General features: G+C 41.3%; 1 protein-coding gene across 1 annotated transcript in view; it reads left to right on the top strand.

Annotated features, from left to right (window-relative positions):
- Window positions 1–18,955, top strand: part of KDM5A (lysine demethylase 5A) — a 94,593-nt gene extending 75,638 nt beyond the window's left edge. The window contains 6 exon segments of the mRNA XM_089304435.1: window positions 2,760–2,919; window positions 4,803–5,023; window positions 7,469–7,879; window positions 14,498–14,515; window positions 14,517–14,579; window positions 15,051–18,955. Coding sequence (XP_089160561.1) covers window positions 2,760–2,919; window positions 4,803–5,023; window positions 7,469–7,879; window positions 14,498–14,515; window positions 14,517–14,579; window positions 15,051–15,257 — 1,080 coding nt within the window. The 3' untranslated portion in view covers window positions 15,258–18,955.
- The last annotated feature ends 4,251 nt before the right edge of the window (window positions 18,956–23,206 follow it).

Below are 23,206 nucleotides of genomic sequence, written 5' to 3'. Positions count from 1 at the left end.
GAGGACCATGTGATGAACCAGAAAGCAGAAGGATACACCCCTCCCCCATCCTAGCCCCCAAGAAAGGCCAATCTCACTTTAAATAGCAACCTTCTCAGCAGAACTGTCTTCTCAGGACATTCCCCAGAGACCTAAGGATCTTTCACTGGACCCGCCTTCTAGACACTGAGATTGCATCAAGTTCCCACTCTCAGTCTGTTAACTGTTAATATAAAAACTGCGAAGGTGGTTTTTTTGTTTTGTTTTGTTTTGTTTTTAAAGCATATTTATTTGAAAGACAGAGATATGGAGAAGAGAGAGAGAGATCTTGCATCCACTTGTTCACTCTCCAGATGGCCACAATGGCCAGGGCTGGGCTAAGCTGAGGCTAGGAACCTGAAGCTCCATCCAAGTCTCCCATTGAGTGGCAGGAGCCCAAGCACTGTTTCCATTTTCTGATGTTTTTCCGAGGCCATTAGAGAGCTGGATCGGAAGTAGAGCCGCTGGGGCACTATCGATCGATGCTCACATGGGATGAGGATATTGCAGATGGTGCTTAACCTACTGTGCCGCAACTCCAGCTCCTAAGCTTCAAAGATTTGAAAGTCTGCATGGGGCTGGCATGCTGCAGCACGTTAAGCTGCTCTGTTGATGCCAGCATCTTAGAAGAGTGCCAGTTCGAGTCCTGCCTACTCTGCTTCTGATGCAGCTTCCTGCTAATTTTCCTGGGAGAGCAGCAGAGGATGGCCCAAATACTTGGACCTCTGCCACCCATGTGGGAGACCAAGATGAAGCTCCTGGCTTCAATCGTAGCCCTGGCTGTTGGGTCATTGGGGAGTGAAGCAGTGGGTGGAAGATCACTACTTTTTCTTTCTTTGTGATTCTGCCTTTCAAATTAAAGCAAGAAAGGAGAGAGAAGGAAGGAAAGAAGGAAGAAATGTAAAATAAACGTCTGGGTGAGTTTGGGAGACAAATCCTATTTTTTATTTTTGGACAGGCAGAGTAGAGAGTGAGAGAGACAGAGAGAGAGAAAGGTCTTCCTTTTTCCGTTGGTTCACCCCACAATGGCCGCTGCGGCCGGCGCACCGCGCTGATCTGAAGGCAGGAGCCAGGTGCTTCTCCTGGTCTCCCATGCGGGTGCAGGACCTAAGCACTTGGGCCATCCTCCACTGCACTCCCGGGCCACAGCAGAGAGCTGGACAGGAAGAGGAGCGACCGGGACAGAATCCGGTGCCCCGACCTGGACTAGAACCGGTGTACCAGTGCCGCAGGCGGAGGATTAGCCTAGTGAGCCGCGGCACCTGCCGACAAATCCTATTTAAACTGTGACAGATGGTAGCTCTTTTCTGCAATTATCTTGATTTGTTAACTCATTGTTTCCCTTTTGCCTTTTCAGTCTTTTAATACACATTTAACTAGTTTCTTATATTAAATTCTCCCTATTGAAATACCTGGTACAATTTCTGTCTTCTTGATTGTACTTTTTTTTTTTCTTCTTCTATTTTTTTATTTGTTTATTTGAGAGGTAGCCTTACAGAGAGAGGGAGAGACAGAAATGTCTTCTATTCAAATGGCTGCAACAGCTGGAGCTGGGCCAGGAGCCAGGGGCTTCTTCTGGGTTTCTCAGTTGGGTGCAGTGACCCAAGCACTTGGGCCATCTTCTGCTGCTTTCCCTTGCTATAGCAGAGAGCTGGATCAGAAGAGGAGCAGCCAGGACATTAACTGATGCCTATATGGAATGCTGTTGCCTCAGGCGGAGGCTTAGTCTATTAAGCCAGAGCGCCGGCCTCACACTCTGACTTTTAAAGTTGTACAGATGGGCTTGTGAAAATCATTCCATGGGAGAATCAACTGATACTAACTACAGCTGTCAGGTGTAAAATTTCTATACTGTCAGTCAGGCTCTTCATTGGACTGATAAGAGCAGTTGGTGAGATTCTTATCTTAGAAACCTTTAGAGAAAATTAAATAGTTTGTGTGTCTTTAAGATGTCACATCTAAAACTTTTTTCCCCTCTTAAGTTCATTTTATTTTCTTTTAAAGGATCAAGGTTCCTTCACCCACTAAGTTTCAGTTTCAATTCTGCAAGTACAGGTTTACAGTTACAATTGTAGTGTATTTATTGCTTAAGTGTTTGTAGGATGATGGGATATAATGCATTTAACTTGTGATGTCAGTGTTTTATGTATGCTAATTATAGATTGTAGATTACTTAATAGTAATTTCTTCATAGATTTATTATCTCTGGATTTTTTTTTTTGGACAGGCAGAGTTAGAGAGAGAAAGGTTTTCCTTCCATTGGTCACCCCTCAAATGGCCGCTATGGCTGGCGTGCTGCGCCAATCCAAAGCCCGGAGCCAGCTGCTTCCTCTTGGTCTCCCATGAGGGTGGAGGGCCCAAACACTTGGGCCATCCTCCACTGCCTGCCTGGGCCACAGCAGAGAGCTGGACTGGAAGAGGAGCAACCGGGACAGAATCCGGCGCCCCGACCGGGACTAGAACCCGGGGTGCCAGCACCGCAGGCAGAGGATTAGCCTAGTGAGCTGCAGCATCGGCTCTCTGAATTATTTTTGAGTTTTGTTCTTCATTTTGGCTTGAAACTGTAGTCATTACAGATTTTCTCCCCAGTAAGACTTTCTATCTTATTGAATATGTTAAGTTTTAATGTGTTTTTAGTATATTATAATAGCTTTAACTTGAAAGCTCAACCTGAAGACAACTTTAGAGCTTTGTCATAGAATGGGTAAAGTGGTTCTTAGGGTTCTTGTTTGTTTCTCTAGGACACAGCTAGTGTGAAGTCCTCTAGTAGTCTGGAACCCAATCTTTTTTGTGATGAAGAGATTCCCATCAAGTCAGAGGAGGTAGTAACTCACATGTGGACAGCACCCTCGTTCTGTGCAGAACATGCCTATTCTTCTGCTTCTAAGAGTTGTTCTCAAGGTAATACTGCTTTATGAAAATGGGGAGAAGGTAAACTTAACACCAATGAGGAAAAGAAATACTGTATGAATCAAGACTGTGAGTTCGTCTTGCATTGAATGTGCTGCCAGGCCATGATATACTAATAGAACCTGAAAATGCTATTTTGACAAAAAAAAGGTAGTTCCTGGTTGCATTTATTATCATTAGATTACAACCTAGAAACATAAATAGAAGTATATATACAGTTTTCATTAGAAGAACTTTAGAAGCCATCAAGTCCCATTTCTCATTTGTGTAAAATCTCTGATCAGTAATTATTTACCTTTTTTTTTTAAGATTTTTTTTTTTTTTTTTGACAGGCAGAGTGGACAGTGAGGGAGAGAGAGACAGAGAGAAAGGTCTTCCTTTGCCGTTGGTTCACCCTCCAATGGCCGCCGTAGCCAGCACGCTGCGGCCGGCACACCGCACTGATCCGATGGCAGGAGCCAGGTATTTCTCCTGGTCTCCCATGGGGTGCAGGGCCCAAGCACTTGGGCCATCCTCCACTGTACTCCCTGGCCACAGCAGAGAGCTGGCCTGGAAGAGGGGCAACCGGGAAAGAATCCGGCGCCCCGACCGGGACTAGAACCCGGTGTGCCGGCGCCGCAAAGCGGAGGATTAGCCTAGTGAGCTGCGGCGCCGGCCCTAAGATTTATTTTAATTGAAAGAGTTACACAGAGAGAAAGAGAGGCAGAGAGAGAGAGGTCTTCTATCTGCTGGTTCACTCCCCAGTTGGCCCCAACGGCTGGAGCTATGCTGAAGTCAGGAGCCAGAAGCCTCTCCCGGGTCTTCTATGTGGGTGCAGGGACCCAAGGGCTTGGGCCATCTTCCACTGCTTTCCCAGGCCACAGCAGAGTGCTGGTTAGGAAGTGGAGCAGCCGGGACTCCAACTGATGCCCACATGGGATGCTGGCATTACAGGTGGCAGCCCCACCTGCTATGCCCCAGCACCGGCCCCAGTTATCTACCTTTCTTACGTGATTCTGACCAGTTGTTGAGGAACTCACTTTTTTTTTTCTTTAATTAATTTATTTATTTGAAAGGCAAAGTTACAGAGAGGCAGAGAGAGAGAGAGAGAGATCTTCCATCTGCTAGTTCTTGCCCCAGATGGCTCCTTCCAGATCTCCCACATGGGTGCAGGGGGTCCCCAGAACTTGGGTCCTCTTCTGCTTTCCCAGGCCATAGTAGAGAGCTGGATTGGAAGTGGAGCAGCAAAGTCTTAAACTTGGCGCCCATATGAGATGCTGGTACTGCAGGCAGTGGCTTTACCCGCCACACCACAGTGCCAACTCCCTGAGGAACTCACTCTTTTTAAGATAGAATTTGGTTTTGGGTAGTTTTAAGTTTTAGGAAATTCTTTTCTTGGTAGATGATTTCTCCATGTTGTTCACTTATTCTCTTGCCTGTGAAAACAAGTTCACACTGCTTTAGGTCACAATTCTGCAAGATGGAGGTGTTCCTCTATAATAAATTAGGCCTTTGTGGAACAGCATATTATCGTTGGTTCATTAGGAAGATAACTATTTACACAAGGCAGCTAACTGCTCAGTTTTTTATTATGGTTTAGAGAAAATGACTTAAGAGAATCTGCCTCCACTCCTGTTGCCACAGGATTAAAAAATTCATAAGGACAAATAATCAGGATAAAAAACCAATTTTAAACTCTTAAGTCTATTATTTAGAGTGGGCTTTAGAATTCTAAGTGTTTTGTTTTCTGTGTGTGTTTTTAATTCAATTTTACTTCTTACTGATGCAGTAAATCCAGATACCTAAAGTCAGTAATTATCCCTAAGTATTTACTTCAAAACAATACATTTTTTCCATAGTTTTCCTCTTTTGTTTTATGTTTTATTTTGGGAAAGGTTCTAGCACACCAAGGAAACAACCTCGGAAGAGCCCTTTGGTGCCCCGAAGTTTGGAACCTCCAGTGTTGGAGTTGTCACCTGGAGCCAAAGCCCAGCTGGAAGAGCTGATGATGGTGGGAGATCTCCTAGAAGTGTCTCTGGATGAGACTCAACACATATGGCGCATTTTGCAGGCGACACACCCACCCTCTGAAGACAGATTCCTGCATATCATGGAGGTATGGATTTTTTCTTTTCTTTTTTTTTAAGATTTATTTATTTTGTTTGAAAGGCAGAGTTACAGGGAGGCTGAGGTTCAGAGAGAGAGAGAGAGAGAGAGGGAGAGAGGTTTTCCATCCGCTGGTTCATTCCGCAGATGGCCACAACAGCCAGAGCTACGCCGATCCGAAGCCAGGAGCTTCTTCCGGGTCTCCCACATGGGTGCAGGGGCCCAAGGACTTGGGCCATTTTCCACTGCCTTTCCAGGCCATAGCAGAGAGCTGGACTGGAGGTAGAGCAGCCAGGACTTGAACTGGTGCCCATATGGGATGCTGGCACTGCAGTCAGCGGCTTTTAACCACTACGTCACAGTGCCGGCCCCTTTTTTCTTTTTATTTTTTTAAAGATTTATTTATTTATTTGAAAGGCAGAGATACAGGGTGAGAAGGGGAGAGAGAGAGGGGGACAGATCCTCTATCTGCTGCTTCACTCCCCAAATGGCCACAATGGCTGAGGCTAGGCTAGGCCAAAGCCAGGAGCCAGGAGTTTCCTCCAGGTCTCCCACATGGGTACAGGGGCCCAAGTATTTGGGCCATCTTCCAGGGCTTTTCTCAGGTGCATTAACAGGGAGCTGGATCAGAAGTGGAGCAGCCAGGACTCAAACAGGTGCCCTATGGGATGCTTGCACTGCAGGCAGAGGCTTAACCTTCTACGCCATAGCGCCAGCCCCAGAGGTATGAATTTAATGCTTAAACCATTTAGGTGAGGTGAGCCTTTGGGCTGGTAGTTAAGATAACTGATTAGGATACCTGCATCCCATATTGGAATGCTTGGGTTTAAGGCTTGCTCCTAGTTTTAGCTTCCTGGTAATACTCCTCCTGGGAGTCAGCAGGGGATGGCTCAAGTCTCTGCCCCGACGTGGGAGACCCGAATTAAGATTTTTGAGTTCATAAATTTGGCTTGGCCTACTTCTGAACGTTATGGACATTTGGGGGTGTGAATCAGCAGATGAGGAACTGTGTTGTCTGTCTGTTGGTCTCTCACTGTCTCTCTGCCTCTCAAATAAGTCAATCTTAAAATTTTTTAAAAAGAATCAAGGGTATTGGTTAAATAGAAGTGTTTGGGTGGGAGGGAGAATCTGCATTCATATAGTAAACTTGCCTAGCAGTTTGTAGTACATATAATTTTTTTTGTATCTGGAATCTCATTTGATCTTCATCGTAATTCTGAGGGGGTAGAGGGTGTGGAGGCCAAAGGAAATACAGGCTGATTGTTTCCATTCTGCATGCAGGGAAATGAAGGCGCAAAGAGGTGTGAAATGAAGCTTATACAGCTAGTAAAAATAAAACACCTCGATTCTAACTCTGACATCTGACTCCTCCTTGTTGGTGGCCTAATTTAGAGATTGTTTTCTGGTCTACAAAACATTTTCTGCGCACCCATTATCTTACTGAATCTTTTCATTCCATATAAGGAAAACAAAAAATTAGAGGATAAGTATTTTGTTCAAGGTGTTACAAACTTCAGACATTTATAACCCAGCGTTCTTCTGAATTCTTTTGCTTAGATTGCTGCAAAGGTTCTCAAGTCTCAAATCTGCAGAAGGATGAATTCCCGTATTTTTAATGAAATTCTCAAATTTTATTATGTTTTTCAGTATTTTTCTAATCCCCTCGCTTTTTTTCAGTTACTAGGCACACTTTTTCTATTAAATTTTCAATGTTTATTATGTAGATACGTAATGGGAACAATATTAGAAAGCTGAGAAGATAAATTACTTGATTTTTTACTTTGTCACACGAACTATGCTCTAACCCTTGTGAAAGTCACTGCACACCTGTTGTAATGAATCATGGATACAATTTTTATATGTATTCCAAACATTTTTGATAACCACCAGGAATTTATTGTTTAAAGAATTTTAGTATTAAGTACATGATTAAGTACAGCTGTTTTTCTTTGAAGGTTTTCATCTCAGAAATGCTGCAAATTATATTAATATGTATTAACATTGAAAACATTTTTTTGCCCTATCCCCCTAGCAACTACCCACAACTAAATCTCATATTATATGTAGGGCTTTCATTACTTTCTACTCTTGAGTTGTATTCATTGACTGTTGTAACTGCCTTTTAAAAATATCTTTTAAAAGTCTTTAGAGCAGCAGTATTTTTTTTTTATCTTTTTGTGTTGTGGCATGATAGAGAACTCACCATTTGAGCCCTTTTTAGGTGGACCATCAGTTGTGTCAGTATGTTCATGTGTCGGGCAGCTGTCTTCAGAGCCCATTTCCTAAAAGGAACTCGGAGCCCAGGAAGCCGCAGTCTCTGCTTCCTCTCCCTCCCAGCCCCAGCAACTTGTATTCTGCTTTGCCTCTGAATTTGCCTCCTGTGGGCACCTCAGGAGGATAGCACTGTTTTTAAATGTCTTGCTTTAAAATTGTTTCAAATATTGTATTTTTCAAGGATGACAGCGTGGAAGAGAAACCACTAAAAATGAAGGGAAAGGATTCTTCAGAGAAGAAACGGAAACGGAAGCTGGAAAAGGTAGAACAGCTTTTTGGGGAAGGAAAACAGAAGTCTAAGGAGTTAAAGAAAATGGACAAACCTAAAAAGAAAAAATTAAAATTAAATGCAGACAAATCAAAGGAGCTGAACAAACTGGCCAAGAAGCTAGCAAAAGAAGAAGAAAGAAAGAAAAAGAAGGAGAAGGCTACTGCAGCCAAAGTTGAACTTGTGAAAGAGAATACAGAGAAGAAAAGAGAGAAAAAAGTGCTAGACATTCCCTCCAAGTATGACTGGTCGGGAGCGGAGGAGTCTGATGATGAGAATGCCGTGTGTGCCGCGCAGAACTGCCAGAGGCCCTGCAAAGACAAGGTGAGTTCTCGCTCCTCACGCTCGAGTGTGCGAGGCGTCAAGGCCCAGCAGCTGTGGAGATCTGTTTGATGAGCTGATAGTGTGTTTTGATTCCAGGATTTGGACTCCTAACATAATTATTTTCTACAGTTTCTATAAACTCTTTTGAATAAAGAAGTTCCTAGGTCAGTGTGCTGAATAGATGCAGTGTTGTATTTTAAAAGTCATGAACCTCGTGAGCGTGGGACAGGAGCAGAGAGAAGCTATGTGACCTGTCCGGCAGGTGGTGTATTTCCTATGCAGTGGACAAAACAAGTTATAGAATAGTATTACGCCTTCCCTATAGGATGAGCCAGAGAACTAATTCCCTTGTCAATTAACTACAATGGCCTGAAAAAATCCTGGGCCTGTATTTTAAGATTTTGGTAAATTGCATTAATTTTAAGATTGTGTTCTAAAAACCTAAAACTAACTGTGTTTTACCCACTCTCAGGCCTGTGTTTACTCTCCAAAATGGAACATTAACTCTTCCAAATCCTTTGTAACAAATAATTCAGACCCTTAGAGATACTATTTAAAATTTTGTAACACTAAGTTTTAAGCAGAGTGTTCTGTGATGGCTATTATATTGAGGATAAGAATTCCTGAGAAAAATGGACAGACTTTATGAAAAAAAAATCCAGTTCTTTAAGTGATTGGAAGCATAAAGTTCTCATTAAGAATATAAATTCATAGTTTTATTTATTATGCTCTTTATACCACTTGATATTTAGAATATTACTAGCGCCTCAGTTTAAAAAGATGAGCAGAATCAGTAAAGCTGTGTCACGGTCACAGCGGGTTGTACCCTCACTTCCCTCCTCAAATACCTGCTACATTTTTTAGAGCTAGAAGAGGCCAGCAGGTGGCCTTGGTCAGGCTCCTCATTTCACACATGGTGACACCAGGACTCAGTGATGATAAATGATGTCATCAAAGTCAAACTAATTAGTGGTAAAACCAGAAGTAGACCCCTGGTTCCCTGGCTGTCACACTAGGATCTCTCTTCAAATAAATATCCCAGTCCCACTGATAAATGAGATGTAAGTACAAAAGCACATTCTAAAACTCAGTGATACTTATATATGTAAATTACATATTTAAGATAACTCAGATAACAGCTATTAATATTTTGGTGTGTTTCTTTCCAATTCTTTTTCTATAGTTCTTTTTTGTATCATTGTCATATTATCTGTTCACTTTGTGTCTTATTTTAATCTCTTCATAAGCATTTTCCTGTATTATAAACATTTTCAAGAATTTTAGTAGATACATCTCATGTGTATACATAATTTTTTTCTTTCACTTTGAATTCTACTTCTGTCTGAGTTTAGTAAAGAGGTTAATTGGGAGGTTCACTGTTGGGAGAACCTTCTGTTTCTTTCTCCTTTAATCAATTTTATGGCAGTTTCAAGACTATCGACAAGAAAGTTGAAGACCAGCAGAAAGATATGTTTCTTTCTCTGTTTTTTTTTTTTTTTTTCTTTTTAAAAAGTTTATTTAATTTATTTGAAAGCCAGAGTGACAGAGAGGAAGAGGTAGAGATAAGGGCATCTTCTATACTCTGGATCACTTCCCAGATGCCTGCAGCACTCCAGGCCAGGCCAAAACCTGGAGCTGCACCTGGGTCTCCCGCATGGGTGTAGAAATTCAAGCACTTGAGCCATCATCTGCTGCCCCCAGGGTGTGCGTTAGCCAGACATGCAGTGAGGACTTGCTCCCAGGGACTCCACCACGTGTTGCAGGCTTCCCAAGAAGCAACCCAAACCACTGTGCCACAATGCCCTCCCCACGCCCTTCCCCAGTGGGTTTTTTTTTTTAACTTTCATGTTTTATCTTCTCTTTTTTCACTTTTTTTCTTTGTCACTTAATCTTTCCCCTGTTCTCTGCTCAGTATTTGAATATGATTCAGTCTTTTTATCCTTGTTATATTTGCTGTGGCCTGTAAGCACCACAGGCCTGACTTTTTTACATTTGTTACAAAATTGTTAACACATGCCCTCAAAGGGTTAAGAGGAAAAGGTCATAATCTCTATGAAAGCACTTGTTAACCAAAAATGCAATACAACTGTTAAAATGTGATGATTAACTTTAATGAACTCTGAGGTTTGTTTCTATATACTTTCTTTAAATCTAGAAAGTTATTTACATTTTATGAAACATTGGGGATTTAGCTAACTATTCAGAGAAAATATCTATTTTAAACTGTTAAAGTATGTAAAGGTGAGCAGAGTGTGCTTACCCTGTCATTAGCTTACATAAAATAACCTTAGTGTTAGATTTCTGTGTATTTAATTTTAAACAAATTATTTCAGATTATAAATATTTCACCTATCATTACACTTTGCAGTCTTTCATAATTTTCCCTGTATGTTCTTAACACTAGTTTCAATAAATAAAAGGTGTATTTATTTAAATAAAAAAAATTTACAGCTTTCTCAGTTTATAGTGTTTCTCTAAGGAGATCTAATTAATGCATGGCGCATGTTTTCAAACAAAATGATAAGAAAATGCTTTTTGGGGAAGGCCATTCTTTAAAATATGCAGCAAAAATTTACTTCTAGGGTTCACTTGTTTTCAGATAAGTGTACCTGTATTATTTCTGTAACCGGTAATTATTATTACTTTCCCTAGAAAAATGCAGATTGAGAAATATCTTTTAAAAATTAGAGGAATGGTTACTTAAATGTACCCTGCCTCAATTTCAAGATGTTTTAGAAAATAACAGAATGTGTACTAGGTGTTTTTCAGTACCACTCCTCTATCAATTATCAGATTAATTTCAAGCTAAACTTAATTTTAAAAATATAACTATTTTCCAAAAATGAGTTTTAGGGGTGGGCTTTTGACCTAGCAGTTCTGAATGCAAGTGGGTTTGAATCCTGGCTCTCCTCCGAATTCCAGCTTCTTGGCTAACACACACCTTGAAGGCAGCAGGCGGTGACTCAAGTACTTAGCTCTCTGCCACCCACTTGGGAGACTGGGATTAAATTCCTAGTTTCTGGCTTTAGCCTGGCAAGGCCCAGGCTGTTGTGCAAATTTGGGAAGTAAACTAGCAGATAGGAGTTCTGTCTTTCTTTCTCTCTCTGTGTCTCAAATAAATCAATCAATAAAATATAAAAAATTAAAGTTCAGAATCTTTTTCTTCTTGAATTCTATCCCTTTATTCAGTTTTATTGGTACTAAGAATAAAAAAAAGTTTACTTAACAGAACAAATTTCTTTAGGGCTGATATATTTACATAGCATTTTGTTTTTAGTGTTAGGATAAATACTTAATCACTTTTTCCATTTGAAAAGAGGTTTTTTCACCCTCTAGGGACCTTTTATTTACCCATTACTATTCCCATAAAAAGTTTGGCATTGTGAATTAAAGGATTGAAGTTCATAAATTTATGGCACTCTGATTTTCAAGGATTTGTGTGGAGGTGTTGTCTCTACCAAAATATTTGCATTATTGCCATCTTTACCAGTTCATAGCTCCTTTTAGCACAGATAGTCAAAGGTTGGATTACATAAATGTGTGTCTTACACACAGTGGTGGTGTAGAGATGGGGTAACCAACTACCCCAGCTTACCTGAGACTTCACCAGTTTTAACGTGGAAATTTTCACTATGGGAAAATTTATCATTTCTGGGCAAGCTAGGTAAACTCACCACTTAATGTTTAGAGCACCAAAAAATTATACACAGGGATACTGAACAAATGAACTTCTCTAAGTGAATTGTTTTTGTTTTTCAAATCTGGCCTTTGCAAGGAACCTTGGTACAAAAGAGATTGAATATCCAAATAACAAAAACTCAATTGAGTAAGCTAAGAATATCACAAATTTTCTTTTTCCCTACTGCAGTAATAGGCTGTAAGAAATTAACAAACTATAATATGCCAAATTCTTAAGTATAAATGTGAAACCAAATAGCAAAGCATAAATGTCAAAAAATTATTTCTTCTATGTCATATATTTGTCTTTTAAACAGACATTTCTCTCAGATCTGGATAAGGTAACCTATTTATGCTATAATTTAAATCTGTGATCTGTTAATAATTAAATGGCTCATGGTTGTGAAGCTTTTAACAGTTTTTTCTGTAATTCACTAGGCACAAAAGGGTAGATTGCTACTAGAATTTAATGTGCCATCATCCAGACTCTAAACTCTTGATTTGCCAGGCTATTACCTAGTCTGTTGCCCCTGTGTTAGATTTTTGTAGATTCAGTGGAAATTCCAAACTTTAGTTTGCTGACGATCCAATGGGCCTTTTCAAACAAAGGATTGTTAATAGATGAACATGATAAGAAGATAGTGATAAGAGAAGGACTATTTTTCTTTGCCATATTTTTGGGTTAAATTCTTAAAAAACCTGCAGATTGCAATAGAATCCTGCAGGTTATTTAATAGAATCTGTATACCAATGACTATCTCAAGGAAAGTTATGTATTCTCTGGAAATCATGGGAGAGCTAGGCTTGGGACCCGTGACCTTAGGACTTCAGGCTTTGACCTCTAGTCAGAATCAGAAAAAGGAAAATACTGTTGGATTTGAAAGAGAGTGATATAATTTTGGAAACTGGAAGCCAATGAGTAGGTCCAGTGAAAAACTAGACTTAAAAAAGCTTGGCCCAGGTGCTTGGGCCCTGCACCCCATGGGAGACCAGGAAAAGCACCTGGCTCCTGGCTCCTGCCATCGGATCAGCGCGGTGCGCCGGCCGGCCATTGGAGGGTGAACCAACGGCAAAGGAAGACCTTTCTCTCTGTCTCTCTCTCTCACTGTCCACTCTGCCTGTCAAAAAAAAAAAAAAAAAAAAAAAAAAAAAAAAGCTTGGTACACCTTATTTGATAGCAGATACTGAAAAATTAATAACTCTGTTATCCTGTGGACTGGACTAAATTTAAGAGATTTTTAGAATTAGGAGTAGAGATATCTGTTGGTTCAGGGGTAGCACTATTAACAGCATAATTTCTTAAACTTGGACAGCCCAAAGAAATACAGTTCATCTTTCCAATTCCCTTTACTATCTCCAGACAGCCAAAATATTTATCCCGGATTCACCACCTGTCCATCGGGCACTTTGTAAATCTTCACCTGCTTGTAGTACCTTTATCTTTGTTGCACAGAAGCCTTTATCCCCTTACCTTTTTTCTTGATAAGTTTCCCGCAACAGGAACATTTTGATCAGTTTTTTTTTTTTTTTCATAAACTTGAGAAACTAAACATAGTTACAGGACAAAAACAATTCAGTTTAGGAAGGAATCATTAAATTGTTGTGAGTCTCACGAAGTGCCAGTGATGATCAAACTTAGAATATGTGAGAATGACTTGTAGACTCCCTACATAGTCTAAGACTGGAGATTTGGGATGGGTCCTAGCTCCATTTTTAACAAACAAAATAGGTGATTCTGTTGCAGGAGGTCCACACATTTTGAGTAGCAATGCTGCAAACTGTTACAGCAAAGTATACAATGTTTTGTATACGATAATGAGTAGCGCCATGAGACTAATTTTAAGAAATAGCTTCAGTATCTCAGGCAGTGAACTAGGTGTTTTGTCATATATTATTATTATTTTTTAAAGATTTATTTATTTGGCCAAAATGGCTGGGACTGGGCTGAAGCTGGGAGTCAGGAGCTTCTTTTGGGTCTCCCACGGGGGCCCAAGCATTTGAGCCATCTTCTGGTGCCTTCCCATATGCATTAGTAGGGAGCTGGATCAGAAGTGGATCAACTTAGGACTTGAACTGGCATCCAGATAGGATGCTGGCATTGCAGGTGGCAACTTAACCCACTGTGCCACAATGCCAGCCCCTTGCCATATATTATTTCTTGGGCCTTCTCAATAATCTTGTATTCAGATGTTATTTCCATTTTACAGTTGTGGCAGTTGGGCCTCAGTGAGATTAAATGAAATTATGTGATGGAGTCTAGCAAAGTCTTTATACTAAACAACACTACCTCTTAAGATCTAGAACTCTAGCAAACATAAAAGTAGGGAGATTATTTTGAAAAATTATTTTCCATCCTTTATTACAAGCCTAAAACTATAACATGGTTTTGATTATCTTTATGGGATATGGAAACCAATTTTGAAACCCTCTCAGTTTCCCTGAATGAAATTCTTTTACCTAGCCAAAACCTCTTTCCTCTGTTCTTTCTCATAAACTGTCCTGACATACCTCTTTGATTCCTTTATACACCTCTCTTTGCTCTGATAATCTGCTCATGGTTTTAAGTGGCTCTATTTTGTCAATGAAATGGTCACCTTTGAGCTTTGGAGAGGGAGAGTAGCACTTTTCATCTTAAAGGTTCTCATCTGCCATGACATTAGCTATAAAAATCATGCTCCAAATATAAAAGCCAAAAGTCACTTTATTGTTCAGTGACAAAGGTTAAGTACAAGGCTTAAAGTCACTAAACTGCATTCCCTTTCTGGCCTCCTATAATCAGTATTCTCTGCAGGGCAAAGTTTGCCTGGCACCTGCCACTGACCTATCAGTTTCCCAGACTTGAATTTTGAAGCCCAGAGTGATCTATTGACCTGTGTCTTTTACTGTTATAATTGGTTAATTTGTAAGATTTGACCTCTGATATTTGCTAACTTTTTATAGGGAGTTGTATTTGTAACGGAAGAAGAGAAGAATAAAAAATATTAGTTTTAAAAGTGGCCTATGTGACTGCTTTTCTAAAAAGGTATTTAATGTTCTTAGTACTTTGGCTTATCTCTTTGAAATAAAGCTAATACACAGGATTGCCTTCACGTTGTTGTATTCCTCCTTTCTTGATTGATAATTGCATTGTCTTAGAGCCTAGAAATTGTTAATATTAGCTAAAACTACTTGACTGCTCTTATTAGAAGTTCCTTTTTTTTGTCAAGTTTTTCTCAAACATGTTTCTGCCTCACAAGGAGCCCCAGGTATTCATGAGGTAATGGAGTACCTAAGAGGCCTAATTTTGTGGACACACTATGGTAAAATATAATTTGGGGGTTTTAACTTCTCAGCTTCTTTCATTTAAAAAAAATAACCCCATACGAAGTCATTGTCTGTCTGAGGACATTCCAATTGTTTGCTATCATTTAAGCCAAGAAAGCTCTTTGGTTTGCTTTTACTCTAGGCTAAATATTTATGTAACCTAAACATTCCCCGATCTTGTCTCCTACAGGTAGACTGGGTACAATGTGATGGTGGCTGTGATGAGTGGTTTCATCAAGTTTGTGTGGGTGTATCTCCAGAAATGGCTGAAAATGAAGATTACATCTGTATAAACTGTGCAAAGAAGCAGGGCCCAGATAGCCCAGGTCAAGCACCGCCTCCTTCCTTCATAATGAGCTACAAACTACCCATGGAGGATCTTAAAGAGACCAGTTAGCAGATGCTTGTTTAGTCTGGGACATGGGGGACAATGGACCACATTTGAGACCTTGGTCATCAATTAGAGTGGTGTAGATCCACTCAGAATGTTTCTTCCAAAGATGAATGACCTTCAGAGAAAGTCCCGTTAGTGCTGGCTTCCTCTTTGCATGGACTGTGTGGGCTACACTCTCTAGCAGCACATCTATGCGAAGGGTGTATTTGGTACAGCTGCCTGTCTCCCTTGGGTATGGTTTACTGCATTAAGGTCAAACACTTGATTGAGCTCTAGGGTGGTGGTGGGCATTAAATTCAGTGATGTGCTGGCAAGGTGTGTAGGATGTGGCTTAAAACCAGTTGATACTACTTAGAGGCTTATGACCTAGGGCAGCACCAACTGAATACTGATTGTTTGGGTCTCTTTAGTTGGAATATTTGGAAAGGAATCGGCACACCCTCCTTTCACTGTTACCTGGCATTTCATGCCCTACAGATAGAACCAGGAGAAGCAGGACTGAAGTTACTTCTGTTAGCAGTCATGGTATATAGTGGCACCGTCTCTTGGTTACCTGTGCTTGTTTCTACCAAGAAGAAAGCCCCAAATAAGAGAACCTCTAAAAAAAAAAAAAAAAAAAAAAAAAGAACCTCTCACCATCTGGGGCAGATCACCTCATCTTCCTAAGGAGGAAGATGTAATCTAATTCAGAAGTCCAGTTGGATAATGGAAGAAGAGCTTTTCTTATTTCAAGGCAAGAACCCCCTTCCCCCTTTTTCTGGTTTTGAGCAATCTGGCTGTCTTGGGTCTGCACTTTAGAGGAGAGCAGGTATGTGGATCCAGGTTCCTGCAAAAGGAGGAAGAAGAAGACCAGTAAAATTGTCTTACAGAATCACAATGATGCATGTATTTGGGGGAAACCTTCATTCAAAGTATTCCAGACACCACCAGGCTTCAGGCATGGCCATGAGCAAGACCAGCAAATAACAGCTTTTTGCCCTGCAGCCTTGACCCTGATGTCTACTGTTCCCTACATCAGCCCACAGCAGATGCTATTGAGTAACAGCTTGGCTTCATCAGAGGATGTGGGGTTGTAGCACCTCTGGTGGATGAAGTTGTTTTAGTAAATCCATTTTTAAAAAGAAAACAAAAAAGGACTTGTTTTTACTTTTTTCTAAATGTCTCTGACTACTGACTGTTCTATAAATAGATTATTTTTCTTTTTTTAATATACATATCTGAATATATAAATATATAAATATATATATTTACTGTTACCAGCAACATATGACAGAGTTTCAGCATCAAAAATCCATTTGGGGGCTTTTTTTTTTTTTTTTTTTTTTTTTTTTTTTGCTTTGTAATAAAGAAACCCCATTCCTTGTAGTACAAGGAGTAGCACTCTCTTCTCCATCCTAGCTTGACCATGTTGCTTTTGTTCAAATAGACGGTTAAACTTCCTCTGTGTGTTGGGAATTAACCCTGTCTTTTGGAAAATTTGGTCTTACTCTAGCCTTTGCTGGCTGTTTTTTCTTTTATATGTGAATGTTTGAAACTATGGTGCTGTGTCCTCTTCCCTCTGTTCTGTTCTCTGTTCTGATTAAGGTGTTAGGTAAGCTGTATGTAAACTTTTATTAGAATGGGGCTAATTTTTTAAAGGACAAAAAAAGTTACTAAAAAGCTTTTGTCTTCAGTAGCCTGTGTCCTTTATTTTGGTTTAAAAATCTGTGGTTCGACTTAAACTCATCAACTTTCCCTTAAAGGGGGTAGTGGGCTGGACCTAGAAACTGCTTTGTAGCTTCCTCTTCCATTTTTGCCCCAGTCTCTTTTAAAGAAATGTCTTCTAGTACCTAGAAGTGAAATGTACTGTCCAGTTACAGTTTGAGTGGGTATGAGATTTAACTCAAAAGGCATCTTACTTTAAAAAAAAACAAAACAGCAAAAGCTTTCTTATAAAATCCAATTTCTATAAATGCTTTCTGTGTGGTTTATACTACCTACTTTTTGGTCACTCTTCCCTTAATACTAGATAACATTTTGAGTGCTTTGGCCTATTAAAAGGTTTGTAAGAGTTGCTGTAGCATGTGTCTTGAGCTCATCTCAAGTAAGTGTGTGTATGATTGGAGATTTCAAGGGATATCTTAAGGTAATTAACCAGTGTACCAAGTTTTCATTTTGCCAACTATATAAAGATTATCTCAATTGAGACTTTCATCTGGTTGATGTTATAGAAGAAAGCACGATTATTATTATTATTATTTTTTTTTGCCATTGGATCTTTGTAAAGTCTTCAAATACGTGTGGATTAAAGATTGAATGTAATTTTCAGTGATGGATCCCTGGAACATATTTAAAATTTTACCTTTCCTTTCCAATCATCCATTCTGTTGTCCATGGAGAGTGTTGAGGATGCTAAGAAAGGTGGTTGTTAAGCTGCTTGGCACGTTGAAGTACTTGAAAAGGAGATGGAGTGGATGGCTGTTTGGGGAGTCATTTATGTGCTTGATATGGTATTTGCCTGTAGGAGACCTGAGAAAAATACAAGGCAGTCTCCAACCATGAATAGCTTCCTGTTATGTCCTAATATTTTGAAATTGAAGTGTGTCATTTAACTGGTACTGTGAGATTTTCTGTATATATTTGGAAGTCATGGAGGATTTGGTCTGACCTGACCACAGATTAAGACCAAGGCTGAGAAAAACAGAGATTAGTGCCTCCCTCCTCCCCCACCAAAAGGAATCAAAACAAACTCAAAATTCAAATTTGTAGTTTTTGAATTAATGAAATAAGGTACATCCATTTAGAGAAATGTTGGTGTTCTATAAAGTGTTGTTTTCACTTAGAAGAAATTACTTATTTACAACTTAACTCTAGTCTTCTGTATTGTAACATTTTATCTTGATTTTAAATGTTTTCTCTACCTTCCCTAACTTGCAGAGTTTCAGTTTTTCATTGGTATTTTATCTTGCGTGTTTTAATTCTTTCAAAGGAATTTTTCACTGCCTTCATTACAGACATTTTGGCAAAGGTTAAATAAAGGAAAATTTTTTAAAAATGATAGGTCTTCGATATTCTTAAAAGGGGTGAGTCGTTGGAACTGTAGGGATCCCCAGGTCAGAAGCACAAGCGCAGCGTTCGACGGTACTGCAGCACAGCCGTGTCGAGGTGTAGATGCTGGCTCCCTCGTAGGGATGCTGCAGAACAGCTTGGCCTGCGTGATTCACATTTGTGCCTCAGTAAAAGTACAAATTACTGCGTGTCATATTTTTTTGAATAGTTAGAAGGCAGACATTAAATCTGTGATTGCCCACAGTCTACTTTAATAATCAAAAAACTGCACACACTGACAGACCTGTAAGAGTAGCATGATTTGATGTGTGCTTTGCTCATGTTCTTCTCTGCTTTTATTCATAACAGGTGCACAAGAGCTGTCAGTTAATTTGTTTTTCCTAATTTTTAGATTCTGGATGCAATTCAGTGCATGTAAAGAAACTCCCTGCCTTGTCAGTATTCTGATTCTGTAATACATTTGTGTGAATATCATCCAGGACTCTGTAAAGTAGGATGAAAGGAAAAATTAAGAAACCCAAAGGGTTGGGATTATCCACTTTTATAGAAGAGAAGGTGACCATTTGGAGTGGGATTTGAAAACTGTAAATTGGGGAAATTGAGTTGTTGGCCCCACATATAACTAGGTTCAATAAAGTTTCACATGTGCGTTATCTTCATGTGTAGAAAGTTGCTTTTGCAGTCAGTCAGTCCTTAAGTAGAATTCCTGTTGAGTACCTCTGCCCACCTCCTTACATTAAAGCATACCCCATGTCTGGACACAGATGTGCCAAAGAAGTGTTTACAGCAGGAGAGGGAAAGAATGGACGCTGATAGATTCTGGAATCCCTGTCTCCGTGTCTTCTCTCGGCCTGGGTCGTTCCCAGTCACCACTGTGCAACAGACGACGGGCTCTGGGGAGGCATGTGGCGGGGTTTTGGAGATGCGTCCTGCTTGTTCTTTTGCAGCTGATAGAGCTGTCTCCTGGGAATGTCTCTTGTGAGCCTCAGGACCTCTAACGGGTATTCCCTTACATATTTATTACAGTTTACCAGAGTTATTGGTGGTGCCTTATGAAAAATATAACTTGATTTCTTGACATTTGAGCATGTTTTGTATTTCTTTGGTTTTTTGAATGAGTATTCGGTATGATTAATTGCATTACGTCTAAAAATCTCTTTGTGCTCAGATTCCTAATCGTTTCCACCCCTGCCCCCTTACTCTCACCCCCTTCATTTACATTGTGGCGACTTTAAATGGGAACCAAGTAAAGGTAAATTTTGGTAATGATTATTGATAATCCTAAGGAAAATTAGCAAGTACATGAGAGCTACTTCTAACCTGTGCCAAAGCAGTTTTTTAGTATTACTTGCTAACTATACAATAAAGAACTGAGCCGAAATAATCTGGTCAGTGGTGTGATTAGCCCATTGTTATTACTAAGAATAATGTTTTTGAAACTGAAGTACAGGAAGTGACTCCGGAAGATATCCCGGGTCCTTGATTTTCCACAAGAGCCCCTTGATGACCAGCAGACGTGAGTCCATCCTTGGTTCTTGAGAAATGTGCTCCTTTGCAGGGGAGATGAGGATCCAGATGCTCACAACTAGTTCAGACCTCAAGGGACTTCAGAGAAGTAAATGACACTCCTTCCTCCATCGCCAGGTTCCCAGGTGATGCACATGTGAAGGGCGAATGTTAAGGTTATGCTTGCAGTGAAATTGACAGTTTCATGAGGTGTGTGACTGTGTGTCTGTGTTGGGGGTAGTGGAAGAGTTGGTTGTTAAGAGGGGAGAGAATTCTGGTTATCCCATTACTTAGAAGTTTTCCTGCCCACAAAGATCCATGAAATTTCATAAAGTGACAAATCCTTTCTAGAATTGTCTAGATCACATTTTTTCTTGAGTCTTTGACACTGGTTGATACCTATGAATGGAGGATCCGGAATTTCTTCTTGGAACACTTGGCCAATGATTGGAAATTCACGCATGATAAAAAGTAGAGAACGGTACGAAGGAATACAGTCAGATAAACACAGAGTAGCTTTTGAGTTTCTTCTCATCCCCCCGCCCCTTAGCTCTTTTAAGTGTATTTCTACTCTAGTAGAAGGATTTCATATTTCTGTAAAGTCCCATGAATGTCTTCATTAGATGAGACTTCTCTAACCTTGTCTTTGGAGCTACCTTCTGTGTCTTGTCAGTAGAGAAAAAAAGCACCCCAAGAATGGTCAGATGGTGAAATTTTGCTAAGGAACCTTTTTGAGTTCTTGGACACAGTGATGAAGTCTTATCTGAGACTACCAAGCTGAGTGTTATATAACGTAAAGAACACTGGATAGGGGCCAGCATTGTGGTGTAGCAGCCAGAGCTGCCACCCGTGACACTGGCATCCCACATAGGTACTGGTTCAAGCCCTGGCTGCTCCACTTAATCCAGCACCCTGCTAATGTGCCTGGAAAAGTAGCAGAGTGGCCCAAGTGCTTGGGCCCCTGCACCAATGTGGGAAGTCGGAAAGAAGCTCCTGGCTCCTGGCCTTGGGCCTGGCCCAGTCTCAGCCATTGTGGCTGCTTGGGGAATGAACCAGCAGATGGAAGACCTCTTTGTCTCTCCTTGTGTCTCTCTGTAACTCTGCCTTTAAAATAGGATACATCTTGGGGAAAAAAAACTGGGTAAGAAGCTGGGTTTGTGGTCTGTAACTGTGTGCCATTCAGTTGGTTACCCAGCTCCTCTGGAACTGGGTTCCTACCATATCGAGTTAGCTCACACAGATATGAAGACATGTAAGTCACAGCCCCACTCCTTAACAGGGTAAGATGGGATTTTTTTAAATTATTTTTTATTTTATTATTATTATTATTTTAAATTTTTTGACAGGCAGAGTGGACAGTGAGAGAGAGAGACAGAGAGAAAGGTCTTCCTTTGCCGTTGGTTCACCCTCCAATGGCCGCCACGGCCGGCGCGCTGCGGCCGGCACACCGCGCTGATCCGATGGCAGGAGCCAGGAGCCAGGTGCTTTTCCTGGTCTCCCATGGGGTGCAGGGCCCAAGCACCTGGGCCATCCTCCACTGCACTCCCGGGCCACAGCAGAGAGCTGGCCTGGAAGAGGGGCAACCGGGACAGAATCTGGCGCCCCGACCGGGACTAGAACCCGGTGTGCCGGCGCCGCTAGGCGGAGGATTAGCCTAGTGAGCCGCGGCGCCGGCCCGGTAAGATGGGATTTTTAAGAATGTTTATTGTGGGGCTGGTGCTGTGGTGTAGTGGTTTAAGCTCCCGCCTGCAGTGCTAGCATTCTCTGTGTGGACACCAGTTCAAGTCCCAGCTGCTCCAGTTCTGATCCAGCTTCCTGCTAATGCTCTGGGAAAGCTGCCTCAATTAGTAATTTTTTCCCCAATCAAAAGACGAGGCCCTGCTTCCATACTTTGTGGCTTGGTATGCCCCGGGCACTGGCAACTTTAGTCTTTCACTGGGGCTAAGCTTGGTGGAAGACCAGCTTAGTAGTAAGGCTCTCTTTGGAACCCGGAACAATTCAAGCACGTCTGCGTTAGGTCATGACCTTCAGTACTGCTGGTTTGTGATTGCTGAGGTCACTCTTCTGTTCCTTTGTAAGGAGCCCTGCTACTGGTTAGCTGGAACCTGAGCCTCGCTGAGCGAAAAGGAGGCCTCTGCTATTTAGCTGTACCATCTGTCCTCCGGAGTGTCGTCTCTGAGGGACTTGGATGGCTTTGCGGCATCTCTGTCCCCAGCGCTGCCATCATCCAGGGCAGTGTCACTGATCTTGAGGAGCTGCAGTTTCTGGACGTCTGCTTCCCATAGTGGTTTTCATGTCATGTCTCAGCACCGTTCCTAAAACACTGAATGCTAGGATCCTGTTCATCTACTTTGATTTTAATGTCTTGACCTTTGATGTATTTCTTAGTGTATGCAACTTACCTCAGTTCCTTAAATGGCCTTTTCCTTCTAGTTTGTCAGATCATTCTGGCCTCACTCCTTTCATTTATTGTTTTTTAAAGAAACATTTATTTATTTGAAAGGCAGCATGACAGAGGAAGATACAGAGAAAGAATTGGAGATCTTCCATCTGCTAGCTCACTCCCCAAATGGCCACAAAGGCCAGGGCTGGGCCAGGCTGAGAAGCATGTGGGCCATCTTCTCCTACCTTCCCAGAGGCGTTAGAAGGGGGCTGGATTGGAAATGGAGCGACTGGGGCTTGAACTGGCATTCTGATGTGGGATGCTGGCATCTCGTACTGCCAACTCACTCCTGTGGTGTGCGGCCGCACTGCCCTGAAAGCGCCCGGTCTCGTCTCGTCCATCGCTCCTGTGCCTGCTGTAATGTGGATCCTCCCTTCGCCGTCTCACTGAAATCAGTGGTGCCCAGTGAACACTCCTGTTCTTGATTGACCTCTCTTTGATGTTTGATATGGTTGTCTGTTCTTCAAACTTCTCGAATGCCACTACTCTGCTAACTTTGTCTCCAGCTGCTCTTTAATCAGCTCCCTTTTCTGCGAATCCCCTTAAAAGAGTGTCATGGGGTTCTTCTTTATATATCTACATGCCCTAACCCATTCCCAGTTACCCCTTCTCTTCAAGTGATGCCCAAATCAGCATCCCCTGCTTGCTCTCTGAGTTCTTGAATCGACTGGTAACCATTTCCACTAGGTTAATTTTTTTTTATTTGACAGATAGAGTTAGATAGTGAGGGAGAGAGATAGAGAGGTCTTCCTTCCATTGGTTCACCCCACAAATGGCTGCTATGGCCGGAACTACACCAATCCGAAGCCAGGAGCCAGGTGCTTCCTCCTGGTCTCCCATGCGGGTACAAGAGCCCAAGCACTTGGGCCATCCTCCACTGCCCTTTCGGGCCACAGCAGAGAGCTGGACTGGAAGAGGAGCAACCGGGACTAGAACCCAGCACCCATATGGGATG

The sequence above is a fragment of the Oryctolagus cuniculus genome, chromosome 9, assembly GCF_051225735.1.
Source record: "Oryctolagus cuniculus isolate XC-2025 breed Fujian yellow rabbit chromosome 9, ASM5122573v1, whole genome shotgun sequence".
Taxonomy (NCBI): Eukaryota; Metazoa; Chordata; class Mammalia; order Lagomorpha; family Leporidae; genus Oryctolagus; species Oryctolagus cuniculus.
Note: the sequence above shows the minus strand (reverse complement) of the source record. Positions and strands in the feature narration are given on the sequence as shown.